This window comes from Harpia harpyja, chromosome 3 (assembly GCF_026419915.1).
Source record: "Harpia harpyja isolate bHarHar1 chromosome 3, bHarHar1 primary haplotype, whole genome shotgun sequence".
In the NCBI taxonomy this organism is placed as follows: Eukaryota; Metazoa; Chordata; class Aves; order Accipitriformes; family Accipitridae; genus Harpia; species Harpia harpyja.
Window position 1 is genome coordinate 39,347,178 of NC_068942.1, and position 17,819 is coordinate 39,364,996.

Consider the following 17,819-nt stretch of genomic DNA (forward strand, 5'->3'; position numbering starts at 1 on the left):
GACACTGGTCTGAGTTGGAAGAGTGCAGTGCTCACTCCTCTATGGGTCTGTGCCCCAGTGCTACCTTGTATGCGCATGGCTCTGCTCTCAGGTGCTGTCTTTCCTCCCTGTATAGTAATGATCTATACCTGAGTAGCATAGAGGGATATAAGTTGACCAGCAAATTCTATCTTCTTACCTGCAGGTACATTTAGAAACTGGTTCACCTCTTTGGGTTCAGCTTTGATCACAGGTGCTGGAGTCATTTCTATGGGAGTCTGTGGAAGAGAAGCAGAAAGAGCTCTTGGGTGCTGCCACCTCCCCTACCCAGAGGGCTCCTACCAGTTCTGTTCACAGCCGCTGCTCCCCTGCTCTCTGCCCTGCCCCATCTTACAGCTCTGCCCCAAAGCAGCCTCTTACCACACATAACAGAAACCAAGAGTCCAAACATAAGCCCCCTGAAGTCTCTGTCACTGGGCACACAGAGTGCAAACACACATTTGCAGAGGAAGAGGCAGTGGCAGATGGATATGCTGCCAAGCAGTGCACTGAGTACCTCCAAAAGGGACATGACTTTTATCCTTGGCAATTCTTCCCTTGCTAGACCCAGGCAGTGCAATTTAAACCAACCTATGCATTACCATGGGAAGTCCCTCTTTGATCTGCCTTCATTAGAAATGGGAGTATAGAGGTTGTACAGAAACAGAAACAGAACAAACCCCCTGTCTTGCTCACATGATTTTCACCAGGGCTGCTGGACAGCTGTTTCCAATCAGAGGGGACTGAGAGTTAAATAAAGAGTAGATTTATTCCCATCTGGGCTATGCTGCCCCTTAGCTCCCTGGCTCGCCAGCCCCCAACCCACCATAGGCTGGGGGAGTTTTTACACTAAACAGACACATTGCAAACTCCTCCAGACTGTAAACACAGCTGAGAGCGCACCACAGTACGGCTGCTGAGCACACACAGCAGAGCTTTGAGGGCACAGCAAGTTCAAGCTGTGTAAATAATGAAGGAAGTTTGTGCACAGTTTTGGCTGGAAGTACCCATTTGTTTTGGATGGTTGTTTAAATGGGAAGATGCTCAGCATGAGTGAAAAAAGGAAGTAAACTCCAGAGATGCTCTACTGTTATCTGCTGAGCTGCTACAAGATAGCCAAGGTCTGTGTGAGACTGGTCGGACCTTCCCATCCAACACAGCTCGACTCAAGGCCAGCCAAAGTGAGCCCCCAACTTATACCCACGTACCAGTGGCATAAGTGAGCCTCCTTCAGACAGACTTCTTAAGAACTTGGCCCCTTGTTTCTTAGAAATAGTAATTCCTGCTGCTTCATAGAAAAAAGCAAGCAGGACCTGGAGTGGGACCTCCTTTTCCACTGAGCAGCTGAGAAAAGTGAGAGGCCATATGATAAGCCCAAGGCCATGAAAAAGACAGTGGCAGAGCAGGGGTCTATACTCAGGAATAGTGGCATCACTGGCATCACATTAATTGACACTGTTTGCTGAAAAATGAAGATAAGCCAAGAGTGGCTATAGAAATACTGGCAGATTGGATGGTACAGGCCTCCAGCACGTGCAAGCTTAAAAGCCTTTGGCTTTTGTGACAAGGAAACATGCTTGTATATAACCGAGATTGTAAAGTCTCCTGTGCTGGAGAAAACCCTCCTTCCACCATTTTCTCTGGAAGGATAAGCTGTCTTGTAGCTTCACTGCAGGGATCAAGCACAGTTCTAGCTAGATCAGGAGTGCTGCTCCTCTGACTGCCATTTCAAGAGGAGAATGACAAATAATGCAGTATCTGGGCTTTGTATCACCTTCTCCTGTCTGTCCAGTGGCTAAACCACCTAGCAGGACCCTGCAGTCACATGGCTGGGTCTGCATCACCAGGGGTGCCACTGTGTGAGAGCCCAGGTTCCCGATGGATCTTAGATGGGCTCACCTCCTCGGGGACTGGCAGTCTCTGCAGAGGGTTGAGGTTCAGCACTGGTATGGAGCTGGCAGCTAGCTGGGACTCAGGCAGGTCTAGAGCCAGGTTCTGTTCCTGTTTCACCATGATGGAGCAGAGCTTGGGCCCCAGCGACCACACTCCATTCTCCAGCTCTGAAACATGCACAACGTGAGAGTCAAACTCCAGCAAGAACAGGACAAGAAAAAAAAAAAAAAGCCATGCAGGCAGCTTCCCCCCATTTGGGGAGGCTGCCTTTCCAGGTTTAGCACTGTCACCACACAAGCACGTGCAGGCCCACAACACAGAGTACAAAAGGGAATGAACCCCCAGCGTGCGGGGAGCAGACGGGACAGAGTTAGAGGGATTGTGTCTCTGCTCTGCTCTGACTGTGCAGCCCAAGCGCTGGAGGACAGCTGCAGGGTTTCTTCCCCCAGTGGTGTCTCGGTCTGGTCCTCTGGAGCTTATTTATATTTAGAGCTCAGTGAGAGGAGAATGCTGCGCTGTTGCTCCTTAGGCAGCATGGCCAGCATCACAGAGCTGCCAGGTGTGTTACCAAGAATAGCACCATCTCTGTGCTAGAGAGCTGGCGAGAGGGCAAGCACGATGACAGTGAAAGGCTGACAGCGCTGCTCTGGCCTCCCGCCAATGTTGTGCCAAGTACCAGAGCTTTGTTGCATGACAGGAGAGGAGGAAGGTCCATTTTTGTGGAAGGAAGTCCAATGTGGCACCTGCTTATGAGGCTGCTCCCATGGCTGCTCCCCTCAGTCTCACCTCCAAGGCTCCTTCCTCCACCCTGCGCTGCTCAGGGGGACTGCTGCCTACAGCCATGCCCTGCTGCCATTGCTTGCTGGGACAGAAACAGCAGTGAGGGAAAGGAAGTGTCTGAAGAGAACTGAATGGATCTGTGTGGGCACGCTCCCCTTGTCCCCTGCCTGCTCTGTCCCATGCACATCTGTGGTGTGAGCCTGGCTTGTCACTGGAAGTAGAGATCCTGGGAGGTGGGATTCAGGCAGTGGTGGATAAGCTGCAGCTCAGATGGAAAAACAACACGCTAGGCAGGAGAGCTGCCTGGGCTCTGCTCTGAGGTTTTGGTCCCCTCATTGCTGTTCAAACACTTCAGCCTGCCAAAAAGCAACTCCTAGCTAGCCTGGAGCCTGCATCTTCCTCCTTAATCCTCATCCCTTCCCTTCCCCTTTTTATCTGACAACCAGAAATGCATTTAGCTTGACACAGGACAGACTGTTGCTAAGTGTGTCACCAGATAGTGCCCCAGTTGGCTCAACATGAGGCCACAGTCAGGCTCACTCCCTGACCCTTCTGCACTGCTCTCTGCATACAGCACTCATAGACCCAGGGATGTTGCCTAGCTTTCTGCTGCTCAAAGCAGCTCTGCAGTGCAGGTCTCAGTCTAGAAGATGTCCTGGCAAGAGGAGAGGGCAAGAAAGGTCCTTCTCAGTTCCAGAAAAGCCTACACAAAGAAGAGCACAAGCAAGCAGCTGTTCATGTGGGAGCTGCCATCCGAAATAAGCTTAAAGGTAGCTTAACATTGTCCTCGCCCAACTTGGTCTCTGTTGCCCTCAGGAGAGGACAGGGCAGAATCCTGCCTCTGGCTTTTGCTTGGACAGAGTGGTGTTAAAGCTTGGGCAAGAATTATATCAGTTAACACAGTGTTGCCCTTGCCAGTGGAATATGTTCTCTTCCTGTCTTTGGTGTAGCACCTCTTATTTTGCTGCCTAGATAGGTCTCTCCAGGAGAGGCTCATTCCTCCCAGCTCCCTGTGTGACTGGACATCTTCAAGCACAGACACGAGTTCCTGTGGCTGCTCCGTGTGTGTGCGCGCGCGTATCAGCTGTGTGCACTGCTCTCAGTGCTGCTGGATCACTTCCTAGAGCTTCCCACAATGCAGCAGGGCCAATGTCGTCAGGCAGCGTCTCAGGCAGGGGTGCACTGCACAGCCATGACAACAGAGAGGCTGCTGAGCAGACAAAGACTGAATTGCATTTTCTCTGTCCCACCAAGGACACCAAACCCAGAGCTGGTAGTGAAGTCCCCATACCAGTTACCCCTGATATGCAGACAAGACCCTTCTGATGGAAGGAGGCAAGGTGTTACATAGCCACAAGTGTTTGCAGCCAGAAAACTTGGACTGACTTCTTCTGCCTGATTACAGCCTGCCACAGAGATGAGGGACCTTGCAAATTCTTCCAGTCTGTCACATTGCTCTAGGCAAGTTCAACTAAACCTGTGTCAGTCCTGACAGATGGTTGTCTGACTTGACTTTACCCCTCTGAAAAGTGACGAAGAGCCCCCAGCTTCCCCCATTAAATCTCTTCTATGGTTTCACTATGCCCACTATGGGAAGGTTTTGCCTACTGGCTAATCTGAAGTTCCCTTATTGTGATTTTAAGCTTCATCTTCCCCACCCTCCCTTTCTGTTGCAAAACACTACATTTCGCTTTTTCTCAGAGGCGTGGGGCATCCTCTGTCTGGGAAGGCTGCTGCTGAAGGAGGTTACCAGACAAGGGTGAGCAGACCACCAAGGGCTCTCCCCGTTCAGACTTGACTCAGGGAGAGAGCAGCCCCCAGTGTTGTTAGTCCAGACAGTCCAAGGAGCAGACACTCAAATAAGTATGTGCTGTCCTCCCATTTCCTGTCTACATTCTCACCCTGCTCTCTTTCCCACCCTTAGAGATCTATCTGGGGAGCGATTGGGTTACAGAATCAGAAACACATAAGCCATCAGAGGGTCAATGAGGGACTGAGGAGGAGGCATTTTGTGTGGACACATCTATGTTCTACTGCCTGAGAGAATGTTTCAGAGGTATGGCCAGTCTGTAACCAGTGCAGAGTTCACTGTATGTTGGTGGGTGAGGCATGCCAGGAAGCTCATCCTCTGCTCTAGAGACTCTGTACATAATGGGAAGAAGTATGGCTGAGAGATATTCATAGCTGCCCCGGGCTGAGGAAGTGAGGCAAAGAGCAGTGAGGAAGCAGGACCTGTACGGGAGTGTGGGCACTAGTCCGAGGCTGGTCCAGCACCCGCTGTTCTGCACAGCCCTGGCTCCCCCTGCTCCTGGCATCAGATCACGCCCTGCAGAACTGAGGGCTGGTACTGAGAACTGAAGCAGCCGGTCCATATGCGCAAACCATCTGGAAAGCAGATTCCACTGATAAGCAGGGTCACAATGCACCCAGTGGCTTGCCCTAGCTGACCCGTGTTAGTGGGAACCATGTGGGAAGGGGCAGGATTTGGAAGTGTTTTGGAGATCTGCAGAAAAGCTGGAATAAAGCTGATAAATAGCAAGCCTCAGCCAGCTCCAAGCCTAGACAGAGCCCGGGCATTCCTGAGGAGCTCTGCAGACCAAGCAGAGCTTGCTTAATGTTAAAGAAAAGCCATTCCTGGGTAATTAATTTGAAGTGAATGTCTAAGAGGACCGAGACTGGATGGAGTGGTGCCAAAAGGACTGCACAGCATTGCAAATACTGGACCTGACTCAGGGCTACACTAGAATATGACTCGCATCCAGTTATGAGCCAAGATGGCCCTGGAAAGATGGGTTGAATTATCCCGCTGCAGGACTGGGTGCATAGATACCCCTATACCTGCCACATTACTACTAGGCCTTACTCCCTGTATAGAGCTGATCTGCACTCTCAGAGAGCAAGTGCCAGGTCCATAGGTCCATCTCAAGCTCTCCTGGGTTATGCACTGTACACCCTGTGCTGGCCTCTGTCCAAGGATCAGTGTCACGCTCCATTCAGGAGAGTCATGGTCTTGCCTTGGAGACACTGCAGCTGAAGCAGGGGCATGTCCAGACACAGAGGAGGGGAGCAGAAATGGTAACAACTGCCTCAGAGAGGAGTCCCTGAGGTAGCTTCATGCAGGCAGACTTCATTTCACTGCTTTCTACAGACTCATGCTTTTTCTCCTCTCGTTCCCAAGCCTCATCTCCTCCTATTCATTTGCAGGGGCAAAATAAAGATGTGTTTATGCACTCATGCTGGTTTGTTTTTTGTTAGTCATCCGGTTGCCTGTTTGGGCTGAGTGCCCTTCAAGACTGTATGGGGGTTAAAGCTAAGGAAAAAAAAAAAGTAAATGGAAAGCTGCTTTGATACTGAGGCAGAGCTTGCTTGGCCTGCCATGAGCCTCTCTCCCTGCACCTCTCTGAGTGGCCCCTAAGGAACCTGGCACCTATGGCTGCACCCTTTGCAGGGACCAAAGAGGCAGTGGAGGCCAGCTCCTCTCCTCCTGCCTTGGCATTTGTACCAGAGAGCTGGGATCATTCTTGGCCGTGAGAGGGAAGCCTCTGTCCCAGGTCTCACTCTCACTCAAAGGAATGGCTTTCTTCTGTGTATACTGAGCCTGTGCCACTGCTTTTTCAGGCAGCCTGGTGTCCATCAGCTGCTGGGACACCCACACAGTCCCGCAAATTACAGGACTCTCTGCAAGGACGGCTCTAAAAATATCCAGCCATCATAAATTATCCTGAAATGAATTGTTTTAAAAATAGGTTTTGAAATGACTGTTCCTCTCTGTCTCCTGCTAAAAGATCTGCTGGTAAAGAAGCCACTTAGCTTTCCACATGTACCAGTACCGGTTGCAGCCAGAGACTCATGCTTCCTATATTCAAGCCAAAACCCTGCTGCTTGATGCCAAAACAGACCTGGATCTAGGGCATCCACACCCAGGTTTGCAGGGTCCTAAAGTGACATTGCCTATTGCTTGCCAGAAGCTGGCAGCACACCAAACCACAACCGATTATCATCCTCATAAATAACAGCCCGGCAAAGGAGCAATGTGACTGTCAGAGCACAAACTGAAGGAAAAAATGTGGGCTGTATTTGACAACGGCAGATCAAATTCTTGCCTGGATTAGCCATGCGCAGGCCCAAGGAATAGCCAGTTTGTCCTTATATATGGAAGCCAGCCAGAGCCTCTGCTAACAGATGTGCCCGAAGCTGTGCAGTGTGCACATCTCATGCTCACCGTTAGCGTTATCTTCAGTCTTGACAGGCACGAGGGGACTCTGGGGAGCAGAGTCTCCACTGAGGGAGTAGCTGTGCTCTGCCTGGATGCCTGGAGTGGGTGGATCCAGGTCCATGTCCAGCAGTGGGTTCTTCTCAGCCAGTACTGGGTCATCAAAGAAACTGCTGAAGAGGTCATTGGAGAAATCCTCCATGTTGTCAGAGAAGTGATCCAGGTTCTCTGAGAAATGCTGAGGAAAAACAAAGGGAGAGAGTATGTTAGTGTCAACTCCAGGAGGGATCCGAGAGCCTTCCTCTGCACTGAGAGCCAAACCTCAGCAACAGCCCTTTTTGGATGGGAAAAAGCAGTTCCTATCCCTTGCCTGCATCAGTTTCATAAAAACACCTTGAATTAAGATAGAAAGGGCCATGGTGCTGTACATCTTCTCTGCCTGTTTATCTATGCCACAAACACTCATGAAACTCTTCTATATTCTCACATTTCCCCCTTCCTCTGTGGGTACCTATCTTTGGCTTCCTAGCATCATCTCACTGTGACAGTGAGCTGAATAGAGCACAAGGCAAGAAATCCCTGTGATGACAAAATGCAAGTGTGGCAGAAAACTGTGGTCTTCAGCACCTGTCCTTGGTGACAGACACTTTCTCATGTTCTCTGCCAGCAGCAATAGGCACTCTGATGCCCCAGAGAACATCAACCCAGCTGCTGATTTCTATCAGAGAAAAAAGATCAGTTGGATCAACATAACAGGAAGGCCCCCTGTTGTATTTAATTTCCTCTGGGATTTCACAGCCCCTCTGTGGACCATATGAAGCTGTCCTCCAGCCAGATAGTGCCTGTGAAATTCAGCTCCCCGATGAAGTTTAAACACTACAGATGGGCTGTTAACAACAAACAATCATTCTACTAATCATTCCAGTAACAGTCAGTAAATCTGGCCAGTGCTGCTGCAGAGCTGGGCTCCTGATGCTACAGGGAACCTGTTTCCTTTGAGGCATATCCTCCTGTTCAGAAGTAAAATCACTAACTTTTCCATTTGCTACAACAAAGCATTGGTTGGGCAGGGAGAAAAATGATAGTTGCCAAACACCAGCTGAAAAATTATCCCATTTGTTGGCAGATTGAGGCTTCTGGCTCAGGGAGAGGAAAGAAAAGACAGATACATTCAAGTGACTATATTACACAGACGGAACTGTGTAACTTAAATGAACTGGAGAGAGCTCAGCAGAGTCAGACTGGGTCCCCCCCGCCTGGAAAAGCATCTGGGTGGGCAGAAAGGCATTGAAAGCAGCGTATTGAAATACCAAGAGCAACAGGGTATGGATGAGAGAGAGTGGGAGAGAGCACGCAGGTCCTAGAGTGGAGACATGAATGCCAAAGAATTCCAGTGTGAGAGCTGAGCTCAGGAAAGAGCCCGGCTCCTAGAGGAGCATGGGTTGCGTGCAGTCCTTTCTTTCCCCAGTGCTAGGACTGAGGGAGGAGTTGGCCAGAGGACCCCGGATGCTGTAGCCTGCAGGTTCCTGCTCCAACAGGAAGGTATATTTGTTTTACCTGAGCACCGTATCACTCTGTCAACATTATGCTGGCTGTCAGAGGGTTGGGGTGAGGCTGGGGAGTGAAGTAGGCTCCAGCTGAGCAGACCCAAGCTTCCCACCAAGTGGGGGAGGGAGACGGTGAGCTGCAGCGATCTCCAACATGCCAGTGCCCTTCACCCTCCAACATCATCCCTCAGCCACTCAATTTAAAAACAGATGCCCACAGAGCATGCTGGAAGTAGGGGGGGAGTCCCTGCCGCCTGCATTGTGCCTAATACGAGGTTTCACTTCCTTTGCTTCCTTCCCACTTGTCCTGTCCTCCCACTGCCTGGAGTGACAGCCTGACACACCACCATCCGAGGCTCCCCTGGGAGGGCAGACACTACATGTGCAGGTAGGTGAAGGCACACTCATGCTAAATCCCAGTGTTGAGGCCCTCCCTGGGATGTCTGGGCTGAAGTTTTCTCCACTTGTTCCCATACCGGAAGCAGAGTTGGCAGGGTAGCTTGATAAAATCTACCCAGCCATTTCCAAGTTGCCTAGAAGCATTTCTGCACTTGAATCAAGCAACAGAAAACACCTCCCATCTGTGCTGAGCATAACTGATCTTCAGAGGGAGCTGAGTCAGCAGATGGAACTGGGTTAGATACTTATCTAAAAAGCACTGGAAAACCAGGTTTTGTGCTATCCTACAGCACTAAGGGGTAAAGAGTTTGGAGTCCTGAGCATTAACCCCAGAGAGCGCCTGCTCATGTAACAGCTGTTCTTTGTCTTGCTTTCTCTAAACAACACAAGCAAACACAGGATATGAACACGATAGCCTTACGGTAAAGGGTGAGAACATAACTGCAGAAAAGGGAAGAGATTCAGAGTTCTGGCTGCCAATGCACCACGACAGCACAGCAGAGCCGGGATCCAACAAGAGGCTCTCAAATCATATATACTGTTGTAACCGTCAAAACTAGAACCACAATGTAACCCTGGAAAAGCAGCAGAGCTGGATGGACAGCTGCAGGGAGAGCTGTCTGCGACTCTGACACATGCTTCAAACCTCTTTTACAACTGTGCATTAACAAAGGCAGAGGTGGGAGTGAAGAGAGCCAAGAAGATACACTTATGCCGTAGTTTCACACACTTTTAGCGGCATCCCACCCATGCTTATAACAAGGATCTCTTGGTCAGTCAACAGTCTTCCCATTGTAGGACAAACCTACCCTGAGGGAAGAGGTGGAGATGTGCCTCTGGTTTTATTCTGAAACCAAAAAATCACCCCAGCAGTGGCTATGGGGTGAGAGGTGAGTAATGATTACAAGGGGCTGAGTATCAGAGCCTTAACACAGGCACCAGCATTGGCAGGATTAATTGCAGAATTCTGGTTCTTCTTTTAGACACCACACAGCAGGCTTGCTGGAAGACCTCGCTGCTTGGAAGTGAGGATGAAGGCAACACTGTTCTCCCAGAGATGCAGGAGTTCAGGTCCCCAAGAGACCATTATTTCCCAAGAGACAGAGACCTACTCCACAGTATGGGAAAAACATGGGTGAGAATCATAGAATTGTTTAGGTTGGAAAAGGTCTTTAAGACCAAGTCCAACCATCAACCCAACACCACCATGCCCACTAAACCATGTCCTGAACTGCCACGTCTACGCGGTTTTTTGAACACCTCCAGGGATGGTGACTCCACCACTTCCCTGGGCAGCCTGTTCCAATGCCCGACAACCCTTTCAGTAAAGAAATTTTTTCTAATATCCAATCTAAACCTCCCCTGGTGCAATTTGAGGCCATTTCCTCTCGTCCTATCACTAGTTACTTGACAGAAGAGACCAGTACCCACCTTGCTATAACCTCCTTTCAGGTAGTTGTAGAGAACAATAAGGTCTCCCCTGAGCCTCCTCTTCTCCAGACTAAACAACCCCAGTTCCCTCAGAGAAGCAGAGAATGAAACTCACCCCCCGCCAGGAATCCAGAAATGTTGGGGCACATACTGCTCTCTGGGGTCCTGGGTCTTAGCCTCCAGCACAACTAAATGCTGGCAAAGCCTTCTCATCAAAGCAGCCCCCTTTCAGCTCTCAGCAATCATACATACACCAGTCCAACATCTCCAAACACAGGTGGTGGAGAGAAGGGAGCAAACCTATGAGATTGGGAATAACTATGGTTATTATCAAAGGGGGCACCAAGGATCAGACACCCTCAAAAAGGGAGAGCACCTAGAGCTGTCACAGAGCTGGAGACTGCTATTTTACTCAAAGAAGGTGGCAGGAGGCAGAGGAAAGCAGAATAAGGAAGGGCAGAGCAAACAAAGATAATGACATGGCTTTGTAGCTGGCTATATCCACAATGGAAACTACAGGACAAGCAGGAAGCTAAGCCACCATGTCCCAGGAAGACTGCTGTGTCTCTTAGCTTGGCTCCGTTCTCTCCTGATGCCAACAGGTATTGCCAACTAGATTTCTGATTAGTAAAGACAGCCATGCACGCAACCACAGAGTAACAGGAAAAGGTGTCCTCTTGTCCAGATCCAACTGCGATGAGCATAGTGAGGAGCAGCCCAGAGCTTATTTTGGATAGATGCCATCAAAACCACTGCTAATTAGTTCAGATCGAGCCTGCTAACCCAGAATATGCAAACTCTGTCCCACCCAGCTCTGTTGGGGGTGTTGCACCTGTCTGGCAAAACTCAGAGAAGGCTTCAGCCGTACTCTTCCTTAACGTGTATGAGAGAGAAGGCTCCAAGGAACTGCAAGTCCCAGGGTACAGTGTCTCAGAGCTGTGTGGATCATGGCAGAGTATGGCAGGGTCAGTGCTCTAAGCTTCTGAGCGATAAACAGAAGCAGGTTAATCACTTGACCAAATAGATGGTAGCTTTATCCTGGCTGGAAGGTCACCTGCCAAAGGAGTTGCTGGGCAGCTGCTAGCCCTCCCTTCCCACCCAGACTGGGGCCAGCACAGCTAAAGGCCTTCATGTGCTGCCACTAAATGAAACAACTGTGCTGGGCTTTAGGGAGACTTCTGCCCATGCCGTGGCAATGAAGATCTCAGCAGACCAGAGGCACATGTTGGTGGAAGGTCCAAGAAAGAGCCCACAGGACTAGGACATGAATGAATGTGGGATGGACAGAGATGCACAAGCAGAGCAGGCTCATACTCTCACAGCCTCTTCAAGGCCTAGACTCTCTCCTCAAGAGCACCTTCCAGCCAGGCTGAGATCAGCCAGCTCCTGCTCCTCAGAGAATTTGGGCAATCTGGCCAAGAATTTCTAATTGTGACAATGAAGGACTCTGCAACTCTGCTGAGATTCTCCTTTAAAGTATCTCAAGTAGCTTTCACACAGAAGGGCGTGGCTCGCGCAAGGGGGACCAGTCAACTGGGAAACGTGAGCCTTACCATCCTGGCCCACAGGGAGCGGGTGTGAAGTGTACTGGGGGAAAACAGCTTCCAGATGGGATACGAAGCTCACAGCTCAGTCTCATTTTGCATTATTTGCTCCTGCTATCTCCCCCTCCCTTTCACACCCTCCTTCCTTCTCCTTCTAACTATGCTCCAAAGCCAAGAAATAGCACGAGATGTGTTTCCAAAGCTGTATTACCAGTGAGCAGTCAGGGAGGGGGCAGCCAAGGGACAGAAACGCAATGGCGAGGATGTGCTGGATTTCCTGATCCAAGCCCGATTTCTGGCTGCCCGTCCCCCCACTGCAGTTCTGGGAGGATAGGGAGGCAGCACCTGAAGGGGACAAGCCAGCGTGCGCAGGTACGGGGGAGGCAATGACCACCGCATCTCCAGGCCGAACAGAGAGCCTTAAGCTGCTCTGGTGCCACAGAAGAATCTGCTCAGGCTGAGGCCACCCCAGCCACGGAGAGAGAGTGCAAATCTGTCAGCTGCTGGCTCCCGCTCTCTCCCACTCCTGGTAACTGACATAGGCACTGACTCTTCCAAACATATTTCCACCACATGTTTTCATCCTGACCTCATGCTTCGGGTTGTCTAAATAGCACACTGTATGTGCGTGCGTGCACTTCTCATTCGAACACCCTTTCCTGTTGTACAACAGTTATCTAGGGAGCTAATGTAAGGCATCCAGACATCCAAATGCAAGCTCTCTATTTCCACCCCCCCCCAGAGCTGGTGTTAGACCTCTGGGGGCCCCAAGCAGAGACTGAGGCATTAAGCCTTTTCCCCTGGCTGTTTGCGCATGGGATGCCTTAAGGTGCCACTCTTGTAGCCCAGTGGCATGACGCATAGCTGAGGAGGGGATGGTTTCTTCTCCCTGGATCCACTTCTGCTCTGTGGTCACCCTGGCTGCATCTGTCTCTCCTTTCCCCTTCCATGCTTCCATCCTTTGACTGTGACTTTCCCCTTCCCACCTCCAGCTGAGTTGTTTGGAGATAATCTCCCTTCAGGATCAGCCTGGTTCTCACAGCCTCCCTGCTCTCACCACAACGGTCTCGCTCCAAAGAGAAAGCGGCGAGGGCCTAATCCAGCTGGGCGGCAGCCCAGGCCCAGGAGACGAAGGGCCTTTGCAGGTTGGAGGTTCTGCTCGTGCTGGCAGGCAGTGCAGATGGGGAGGGGATTCTTCTGAGTTTTCTCTTTTCTTTTTGAAAGTATTTTTCCTCTTTGCTTGCCAAGATAAATCTCCTGTCCCAGCTGTGACATCTGCATTTCCCTTCTCTGCTTTCACTAAGGAATGAAGCCCCCTGCACTCCAGCTGCACAGCCGAGGTTTCCTTTACATTCCAGGAAAGAAGAGCCCATACACTCCAGACAGTCCTTCTGCTCTCTTTAAAATACAGTGAATTTTAGACCTTATGAAAGTGAAGGTCTTGACAGCGTTAACAAGATCCAGGCAGGATGGACAGATGCTGTGCACACTTCTCCTCACAGTCTAGTCGGTGCATGTGCACCCTAAGGGGCATAAGTGATCATCCAACCACCTCTTGGCTCTCTCAGACCCCTCTGGTCCCCCTCCGTCCAGACTCATGTTGCTCTTGGTCTCTCCTCTCACGTACCACAGCTCCCTGCTGCTCCACGCCTGGTCTGCTCAGGCCCCTGGTCTACCTGGATAGCTTGCCACTGACCTTCTACCCCCTTGCTGTTCCTGCTTCTCTGCATGGCATGGCCAAAGCACTTCAGGCCAAATCATCTGCAAACCCCACTGCTATTTCCCTCCAGCAGCAGGACAGCATCCTGACCAGCAGCACCCCCCAGTCTTTCTCAGAGACTGCCAGCAACGCTCATGTCACCTGCGATTATCTTCCGCATCACGACCTTGGACCGTATGGTGAACCAAACGCTTACCTGACACCCAGCCTCCAAGTGGCAGAGGGTTTGACTGAACCTGATCTGGAACCAGGCCCAGAATTTACTGCTGTCTGTAGAGTAATGCAGAACGACAGAAAGAGGGAGCTTTATGGTCACTGAAAGCAAGGCAGGTGACCTGCTTCCCCAGAGGCCAGCTGTGCCATCAGCTCCTTCCCCACAAGGACCACAGCCCCTCAGACCAAAGGCGCTACAAGCGGCAGCCATGTCCCCGGTGCCTTGCAAAGTCCCAGCAAGGCTCAGGCGCAGCTCGCTGTGCAAACCTCCTTCCACCGCACATCCGTGCCAAGGACCTGGATTTACAATTTCCAGCGCTAGGCGCCACAAGACCTAGGAGGGACGACAGAGGCTCAAGGCACAATCAGGGGAAGGCGATTGAGGGAGCCGCGCCAAGGCAAGGCGCTACCCTGAGGCGAGGGAGCAGCGGCAAGCCGGGCCGACGAGGTCCCCGCCTGGGTCCCGGGTGCCCGCAGCCGCTTCATTCCCCCGCCACGCCGTCCAGCGGAACGGCCCGAAGAACCCGGGTGAGCGCCCAGCGCTTCCCCGCTGCCTCTGCGTCCGAGGGGCGACCGTCGGGTACGGCCGAACCAACCGCCCGCCCCCTCCCCAGCCGCTGGCGGTTAACGGTCGCCGCGGCACGCTTCCAACGGCCCGGCAGCGACGGCCGCCCATTGGCCGACGCCGCCGAGCGGCGGCCAATGGGAGGCGGCTGCCAGCGGAGCCGCGCGAGGCGGGCGGGAGGAGTGCAGGGTTAGGACGGAGCGGTCCGCGGACCCGTCCGCGCCTCACGGCCCGGTCCCGCCGGGGTACCGGCGTTAGCGGTCCTGTCCCGGTTCTCCCGCGGTGCACCGGCTGCCTGCACGGCTCGGCTGGACGCTGGGGTCGGAGGGGACGCTGAGATCGAGGGGGAGAGCCCGCCGGGGGTAGGGGGTGGCGGGAGGGGGGCGCAGCCCCCCTCCCGCCACCCCCTACCCCCGGCGGGCTCTCCCCCGTGAGGAGACCTCGCCTTTGCCCCTTCATGGCGCTCTCTCATCGTGGGATGTCAGAGGAGGGGGGAAGAAAAATATCAGCTGACAGAATGGGTGATGTTGTTAAAAACATACGCACAATACAGACCACATCAAAATTCTGTGGCTGTGATTGCAGCCGTGTAATTCCCAGCTCGGGAGTTTGCGAGCCTGCTGTTCATTGGGGAGGAATCTTGGGAGGCACCCAGGCGTGGGGGGAGTGGACGAGTGAAGTCTTTAACTTAAATGTTTTTGCCCCTGAAAGGAAAAAAAAAAAAAAGAGAGAAAAATGTATGTGGAAAGCTGAAATCTGCCAGCCTGTGACTGGGTTTCTCAGCGACTCTGAAGGAGGCACCGAAGGCACCTGCTGCAGCAGTGGCAGAAGAGTCATGGGCACTCGTGTACCCGCACATGGGTTTAGTGTGCTCAGCATAAATGGGATTAGCAGCCAGTGTGGGCAGTGGTGATGTGGGAGACACTGGAAGCGCCCTGTGAGGGGAATGACTTGTGGAGCAGGGCAGAGCCCAGGGCGAGGTGAAACAAAAGACAAGTGGCATCACAGTGTGGCCATAATGGTGTGGCCATCTGTGTGCCCTCAAACCACCTGCGGATGCCAGGGTGCGGAGAAGGTAAGCGTGTGCTAGGGAGGAGGGCGAACACGTCAGCCTCCCCTAGGGCAAACCAGGCTCCACTGGCCTGGGGTGGAAAGCAGCTACAGTACACCATTTGCTTGTTGCATGAGACTTGCTGAATCTGCAGAGACAGAAGCACCTCTCCTCCAAGCAGCAGCACCCTAGAGGATAAAGAGGAACGCCTCTGCTTTCCAGCGAGTTTTTGCTGCGTGTACGCTACATATGCAACGAACGTCCCAAATTTCCTTTGGCTTACAACTCCCTTGCAGCCAACTGATAAAAAAAAATTTGAGCGGGACTTAAACCATAGGCAGAAGTGGACACAACCCTCTCAGGATGAAACATTTAGATCAGCTGCTCTTAACCCTCATTTGGCAGAAGATTTGGGGGCTATGTCTAGGAGTCCATGAAACGTAAATAAAAAGTTTGTCCTTCAAGGCCTTTCTTGAGCTCGGAGAACTGAAGACACCTGCTTGCTACAAAACAAAGCCGCCTTTATTTCTGAGCTGTCGTGGTGGCAGCTGGGCCATGTTAGAACGGAGATGCGTGGGAGGTGTTCTCTGTGGGAATGCAGGTACCCCTGGGCAAGCTGGCAGGGGTCTCTTCCTCTTCTTTGCTCCTTCCCAAGCCAAGGTCAGTACAGTCTCCGGGCAGAGACTTCACACGAGCAGTAGCTCTGAGAGAATGAAGCTGTATCATTATCTCTGCCCTCTTGTCTGAATTGGTGCTTTACCTCTTTGTGTTAACTTGGCAGCCTCAGCTGAGTTTGCAGCAGGATCCCAGTGACACCCTAACTCCACGCAATGATGGGGGGCCAGGGGTCTTTCTGCTGCTGCAGCACCCAGGGGATGGGCTTCATGTGAACTTTGTCTACTTATGTGGGAAAATATAATCCATCATCTTTGGGAAGGCCCTATCTGCTATGTTACCCCGATCCACCTCCACCCAGGTGTGCCTTTTGCAGAGCCCAAACACATCCATCCCTTCTCAGTCCCCACAGAGGCACAGCAGCCAGAACACAATTGGGTTTCCATAGCCATGCCTGTTGTCGTGTGGCACCCCTGCGCAACCTAGGGATGCAGCTCCAGCCCAGCCCTGCAAATCTACCCTGAAAAAGCCTACATGGATTTAATTGTGTGTGACATGTCTGCCTGGACAGTTTAGGGAAAAATGCTGCTTGATGGAGAGGGACGTGCCATGCGATGAAAGGCAGCAGGCAGGGCAAACAAAAGAAAATACTGGTTTACTCTGCATGATTCTGTGAACTATACTGCCATTCTGCAGTGAAGCTGGGTCACAGTATCACTAAAAGACATGAAATACAGCATGAACGTTCAATACAATTAAAAATAAATTACAGAGGTGCAACTGTTCAAGCCAGTCACCAGTCAGTGGGATGGGGAAGTTTTTATTCAAAACCCAAAATAAGCTGGAATAAATGCTGCTCCACCATTTCTTCCATCTTTCTTGGAAGCTTCTGGCCCTGCCCAACATGGGGTTGGAGCCGCCAGAGTTGGCAGATCTCTGCTCTTACACAGCTTGTCACCCTCATGCCATTACGGGCCTTTTTTCTGCATCTTGCAAGAAAGGCAATCTAAGCAACGAGAAAAGCACCCTGGGAGATAAAGGAAATCTGCTTTGGGAGATAACCAGAGAAGGAGGAAAGGTCTGTATTATCTTTACAATCAGCTTCATTTGTCTCATTGAAACTGTTTCTCTTTAGTGCTCAGAGAGCAAAATCAGAGATAATTCACATTTTGTCCCCTGGCAGGTCCCTGGAGACCCATAAAGAAAAGCAGGCCTTGGAAGAGGAAGATAGCTGTACTCTGTTCAAGTCCAAAAGCTGAGGCATGCAGCTAATACCAAACATTACTGGTGGCTTTCATTCCTTGGGCCTTTGTAAAGGGCAATTACAGAGCAACTAAGTCTGGACCAGCTGATTTGTGATTCAAGTATCTTCACCCAAAATCTTGAGAGAGCAAGAGCTGGGACTCTCTTCAGTGGCCAGGCTGGGCAAGAGCTGGGTTTTGCAACCAGCAGACTGAATGGGGTTCTGCACCAGGACTGTTTTCAAAGCAATTCAGCTTGGAATGCAGATTTCTGACCTGCTGCCAATATCCCAGTGGAAAATCTGTGCCCTGAGCAGCAGATAGGAAATTAAACTTCAGCTCCAATGCTGAGGGTATCATTTTCACCTCAGCGGTGGCGCTGCAGAAACCAGAGTCTCTGGAGAATGGGGAAATCCTTCCTAGCCCACGAAGGGCAGTAACACCTCTCAGACCATTTGTCACTATGGGATTAACACCATCCTGGGGGAGAACGAAGGTGTGATGTTGGTGAACGAGGAGTCAAAGCCCTGTGTTTCCAATGACGAGGATAGAGATCTGACTGGTCAGAGATAATGCAGTTATTTCAACC

The 17,819-nt window shown here is 51.5% G+C and overlaps 1 protein-coding gene across 3 annotated transcripts in view; it reads right to left on the bottom strand.

The window, feature by feature from the left end:
• CREB3L1 (cAMP responsive element binding protein 3 like 1) overlaps positions 1-17,819 on the bottom strand; it is a 46,959-nt gene that overhangs the window by 14,650 nt on the left and 14,490 nt on the right. For all 3 annotated transcript variants that reach the window (XM_052782087.1, XM_052782086.1, XM_052782085.1), the window contains exons 2-4: positions 6,914-7,142; positions 1,918-2,078; positions 179-257 (exon numbers count right to left, since the gene is read on the bottom strand). In XM_052782087.1, the coding sequence (XP_052638047.1) occupies positions 179-257; positions 1,918-2,078; positions 6,914-7,142 (469 nt within the window). The remainder of the gene's footprint in view (positions 1-178; positions 258-1,917; positions 2,079-6,913; positions 7,143-17,819) is intronic.